The sequence below is a fragment of the Ctenopharyngodon idella genome, chromosome 1 (assembly GCF_019924925.1).
Source record: "Ctenopharyngodon idella isolate HZGC_01 chromosome 1, HZGC01, whole genome shotgun sequence".
Lineage (NCBI taxonomy): Eukaryota > Metazoa > Chordata > Actinopteri > Cypriniformes > Xenocyprididae > Ctenopharyngodon > Ctenopharyngodon idella.
Window position 1 is genome coordinate 14,078,882 of NC_067220.1, and position 6,088 is coordinate 14,084,969.

The 6,088-nt window shown below is 36.1% G+C and overlaps 1 protein-coding gene across 1 annotated transcript; it reads left to right on the forward strand.

Moving 5' to 3' along the window:
* The first annotated feature begins 167 nt into the window (after nt 1–167).
* nansa (N-acetylneuraminic acid synthase a) lies at nt 168–5,576 on the forward strand. The gene is made up of 6 exons (XM_051907476.1): nt 168–431; nt 1,067–1,282; nt 1,987–2,086; nt 2,279–2,433; nt 2,982–3,248; nt 5,121–5,576. The coding sequence occupies exons 1-6, from the start codon at nt 300–302 to the stop codon at nt 5,328–5,330; spliced, it is 1,080 nt and encodes a 359-aa protein (XP_051763436.1). The 5' UTR covers nt 168–299; the 3' UTR covers nt 5,331–5,576.
* Nucleotides 5,577–6,088: the final 512 nt, after the last annotated feature.

Genomic DNA, 6,088 nt, shown 5'->3' on the forward strand with positions numbered 1-6,088 from the left:
AAATACGTATACGTATATTAAAATAGTTTTCAGTAGGTTAAACTTACTTTATATGTTTAAACCACCTATTTAACAAAACAACCCAAATAAAGATTAATAATAAAAAGTTAAGAAGTCTTATTGAAGCGAAAAGATAAGGACTTTTATTTTGAAAAACATGGGCGTGTGCACAAATAAACCCGGAAGTTCTACGTTCTCTTTCATCTAGACATTTGACGCGTGTAACCAAAGCAGTGAGACAAACTCACCCCTGTCATTTCTATAGCTTATTTGTCCTTGTTTGTGCACTTTGATTTAAAATGCCTCTTAAATTTGAGTTATGCCCCGGTCGCATGATCGGAGGAAACAACCCGTGTTTCATTATTGCAGAAATCGGACAGAATCATCAGGGAGACATTGAAATCGCCAAGAAAATGATCAAGATGGCAAAGGTAAGAGTTTATTTTGTTTTTATCAACATCGATATAGTACATTTATTAATGGCTGTAAGCCTGCAAGTTAAATAAATTGTTTCTGGAATTGTTTAGTTAGTGTTTGCGATAGTTTTTTGGACGTTTTTTTGCAGCAGTCAGTGGTACAGTGCACGACAGCTGTCCAGACTGCTTAATCTGATGCTGGACATAAAATACTTGGAAATTATCATTCAGAATGCTTCATCTCAAATCACTTCCTCATACTTTGGAAGTTTGTCATAAGTCATAACTCTACTTATAAAGACGTTTAATAAGACTACATACAATCATAAACATATCTTTTACACATTATAAGTAGATGCAAGTGCTATGAACATGGTTTAAATTAGTTCTGATACTGATTTCAGTTTCTTTTCCGATACTCCTTGAGTAAATATTGTAAATCCCATTTATAATGGAATTGTTGAATAAAAAAAAAGAGAGATGTTTTAATAATACACCATATCAACTTATATAGTACTTTTGAACTGGTCTTTCTTATTTTTGTATAAAACCATTTACTCATTTTTCCCCCTATCATCATTACATTTAAGGTCTCGTTAATTTACGTTTCTGATATTATTTAGTGTATATAACTATTCCTCCTCTACTAGGACTGCGGGGCAGACTGTGCGAAGTTTCAGAAGAGTGAGCTGGAGTATAAGTTCAATAAGAAAGCGCTGGAGCGGCCGTACACCTCCAAACACTCCTGGGGAAAAACATACGGAGAGCACAAGCGCCATCTAGAGTTCAGCCATGAGCAGTACAGAGAGCTGCAGCAGTACGCGAAAGAAGTGGGCATCTTCTTCACTGCGTCTGGAATGGACGAGGTGAGCGGGTTACTTACAGCCCCAGAACGCATGCGCAAATAATGCTAATATATTTAATGTTTTGGCTTCAGGCTCACTGTTAACTAGGAAAGAAGACATGAGCCTGCCAAACTCATTAAATAGTAATGTAATGAAATTCCAAAATGTCTTGTGGATTATTGTTATTGTTTTATCTATTGTTACATCACATTTGTCATGTTATGTTCACAGCTGCACCTAGTGCCATGATACTTCGATATATTCCACGGCACTACATTAAAACGAAAATAGTTCAGAACAAAGCAAAACAGTTGCATCTCCATAGAATTTAAATTTTTATATCTATATTCAAAAATTTACATTTAAAACACTAATTTCATAACATTATTCCCAAAATTGTAATTGCAGTGTAAATGCATCTCAATAATAATAGTAATTTCTGTCAGTAATGCACAACATTGATTTTGCTCATTTACCAATTAGAGCGTAATGCCAACAAAGAACATATTTATTTAAATAAAGACATATGTATGAAAGTAATTTAATGGTGTTCTACAATATGTACTAACTTTTGTGTGTTTTTATAGTAATTAAATAATTATTAGATGGGTTCCTTTGTCTGTGCATGGCCCTGCTTACCAAGAATACGATGGTACATGTCCAAAAACAAAAAAAAAAACAATTGTAATATATTAATTGTAGTGTTTCTGTCTTGTGTCTTTAAGATGGCTGTAGAATTCCTGCATGAGCTCAATGTGCCTTTTTTCAAAGTTGGATCTGGAGACACCAACAACTTCCCCTACCTCAAGAAAACTGCCCAAAAAGGTCTCCATAGTTTTTTCTTCATTATAAACTGATATTATCACAAACAATCAATAAGATATTGTAAAATTATAAAATTGCTACTATTTTACTACCACACACACATACTTTATTTTTTTAATTTTTAATATATATTAAATATGCTTAATACTTATTATGAAACAAATTTAACTTCTGATGCTTGTGTGTGTTCAGGACGTCCTATGGTTGTATCCAGTGGGATGCAGTCCATGGAGACCATGCGGCGTGTTTACGAGACCGTGAAGGAACACAACCAAAACTTCTGCATCCTGCAGTGCACAAGTGCATATCCGCTGGAACCTGAGGACGTCAACCTACGGGTTATCACGGTACAGAAACCAGCTCCTTGAACACTCAAAAATCCACTATATTCAAGTACAGCGCATGTGTATCAACATCAGAATCATTATCGTCTGCATTTCTACTGTTTCTTTACCTACTTGATAGTTTAAAACCTTACATTATAATTATATCATTAGCTAAATTAAACATCATATAATTATGATTAAAGGGTTAGTTCACCCAAAAATGAAAATTCTGTCATTTATTACTCACTCTCATGTCGTTCCACACCTGTAAGAGTTTTGCTCATCTTCTGAACAAAAATTAAGATATTTTTGATGAAATCCATAGACAGCAATATAGTCAACACTTTCAAGATCCAGAAAGGTACTAAAGACGTTGTTAAAACAGTTGACATGACTGCAGTGGTTCAACCTTAATTTTATGAAGCGACGAGAATACTTTTTTGTGTGCAAAAACGAAAAAAAATAACGTAGAGTAATTAATGACAGAATTTTCAATTTTGGGTGACCTAACCCTTTAAATAAATGAATCTTGCATAACCATAAAATACATGCTTTTTTCCAACCTACAGGAATATCAAAAAGAATTTCCTGACATTCCCATTGGTTACTCAGGCCACGAAAGCGGGATCAGCATCACTGTGGGGGCAGTTGCACTGGGAGCAAAGGTCGTGGAGCGGCATGTGACCTTGGACAAGACCTGGAAGGGCAGCGATCATGCGGCATCTCTGGTGCCAGAAGAGCTGGCGGAGCTGGTGCGATCCATCCGCACTGTGGAGAGAGCTTTGGGCACTGGGCTGAAACGCATGCTACCCTGTGAGGTGCCATGCCATGATAAGGTACAATAAGAACCAGTTCGAATACATTCTTTTTCATTTTGTTATGTCTACGTGGCAGTTAGTGCCGTTAAAGGGATAGTTCACCCAAAAAATGAAAATTATCCCATGATTTACTCACCCTCAAGCCATCCTAGGTGTATATGACTGTCTTCTTTCAGACGAACACAATCTCTGAGATATATTTAAAAATATCCTTAGTCCTTTTTAATGGTTTATAATGGTTGTGAATGGCTGCCCAGATTTTGAAAATGCATCCATCCATAAAAAAATGAATCCATACGACTCCAGGGGGTTAATAAAGGCCTTCTGAAGCGAATCGATGCATTTGTGTAAGACAAGTATCCTAACTTAAAACTATAAAGTTTAATAATGATTTTCTGGTGCGACAGCCAAAGCTCGGTATTTTACTTTATTAAGTTTTAAATTAGGATACTTGTCTTACACAAATGCATCGATTCGCTTCAGAAGGCCTTTATTAACCCCCTGGAGTCGTATGGATTCATTTTTTTATGGATGGATGCATTTTTTTTCATTTATTTTTATTTCAAGGTACACTATGTAACTTTTTTTTTGTTCAGAATGAACAACATTGAAATAATGAGTCAATACGTCATCAATAATTCATCTAAAATGTGTTTTTGCCTTACCCTGATTAACTATGGTAAGCCTGTTATATTTTAAGTGTTTATATTTTAGACCTGACGGGATGGTTTTTGCAGGAAGTTGCGAACAAATGCCTTTCGCCCGTGCGTCTCGTTATTAGAAAAGTTGCTCTGGCTACTTTGATGTGTGTATGATGTGGGAGTGGCATAGGTTAGTCGTCACAACAAGTGAGAAAGGTTGACATGGAGCAGCTAAATCTCGAACCTCCGGGGAATCACACCCGTTTCAAACAAACAGCGAACAGAGGAGAATCTGCTGGCAATAAAGAACGTGACAGCTCGTAATAAAACAAGAATCAACATTGGCTTGGCTTTTCAGAGATGGCGAGAACTGAGTGATTTGAAATGTCGTAAAAGTGACGCAGAGTTGGTTTTTATTACTGAGTAAGGTGTTTTATTGAACAGATAAATTGCCGTATGTAGCTCTCTAACAGAGAACATCTTCAGCTAGTCAGCTTGAGATCCTTTCCATCTAAACTGGTTATATCTTTTAAGTCTAGTAGAGAATGTTCTCTTTTTTTTTTCTTTTTTTTTCTTTTTTTTTTATGAGAAAGAACCATATTCAGCCACACAGTCACACAGAGCTGAAGCACAACCAAAACAATGTTCTTCCACAAAATGCATGCAGTTTTGTTTTTAACCACTAGAGTTACCTAGTGTACCTTTCAGTTTTATTTTCATTTAAGTTTTTCATCTAATATTTATCTTTTATTTCATCTCAGATTTATTTCAATTAATGAAAATATTTTTAAGTTTTAAAGTTTTTTTTCTTAGTTTTATTTTTTAGATAACAGTAACAACACTGTGCTACAGATATGATACTTCAAATCATGTGACTTGAGGAAAGGTGTGCTATAACACTCTCAGTTTATGGCAATGTTATTTAACATTCATCTTTACCCCCCTACTACAACTCCATCAGTTTTTTTACAGCTCCATTCTCTTTCCTTCTTATGTTGCATTCCTGTTCTTGCCCCATTTCCTCCCAAAACATCCTGTCTTAACTTTTCTTCCGTTTCTTCCACCATCAAATCTATCCGTTCACTACCCATATGCCTCCGTTCTATTCCTCTAAAATGTTTTCTTTACTTTTATTTTTAACATCTGTGGGATGTTATGTTTTGAACAGCACAACCACATTGTCTTCAAGTAATCTGCTCTGTCAGAACATTCCTGTAATTCTTCTTCTCCATCCTCCACTCCTCTCTAGCTCGGGAAGTCTGTGGTTGCAAAGACAGCCATCCCGAAAGGTACAGAACTAACCCTTGACATGCTAACTGTGAAAGTAGCTGAACCCAAGGGAGTAGCTCCGGAAGACATCTTCCAGCTGGTGGGGAAGAAAGTGACGATAGATTTCGAGGAGGATGAGAGCATCACTGAGGATGCAGTCGACAACTATGGGAAAAAAGCCAAAGCCTGAGGAAAACTGGCTCTGCATGTGATTCTTGATCAGACTGCAAATAAATGTATGCTTAAGCCAAAATAAAATGAATTATTCAAGAACCACAGTTAAAATGGCACTGTTTTATCTGTCAGCCAAAGACAGATGCAACAATACAACAAATTCTGTATATATCATCAGACCCATTTTTTTTTCTGTTTTTGTGGGTTATTATTTGCCAAATACTGTTACTGAATAAATAAAATAAAAATAAAAAAGAAACAATGGAAATCTGTCTCATTTTGAAGCTGATTTAAAGGTAATGATTTAAAATACTGAAATCAAAAAGATGAAGGGTTTTATTTCTATGCATAAACAGTTATTGTCTGACCAATTTTGTTTGGACATTTGCCTTGGTACTTCTACCATGATTCTTGGTACTTTTTAAATACCATGGTAGATGAATATGGTATTAATTTAGCAGGATAATATCATGTAATGACACATCTTGCTCTCAATTGACCTTAAAGATCCAGCATGAGTCTGTATGTGAAGGACACTACACTGTCAGTTTTTCATGATGAAGCCTGTTTATATTAATTATAGACTGATACGTATGCGATCCCATATTGCTACAACGCCCTATCAGGGCACGCTGTTGGTCACGGGACTCGCACAGCCACGGTTTAGTCATTTCATTGGTCGACGACTGAACTCCTCGTCATTTGTATGGGCAGTAGAACTGCCTATCACAAACACACAACTCTGATTGGCTGAGCCTCGTTTCTTTCGGGTCC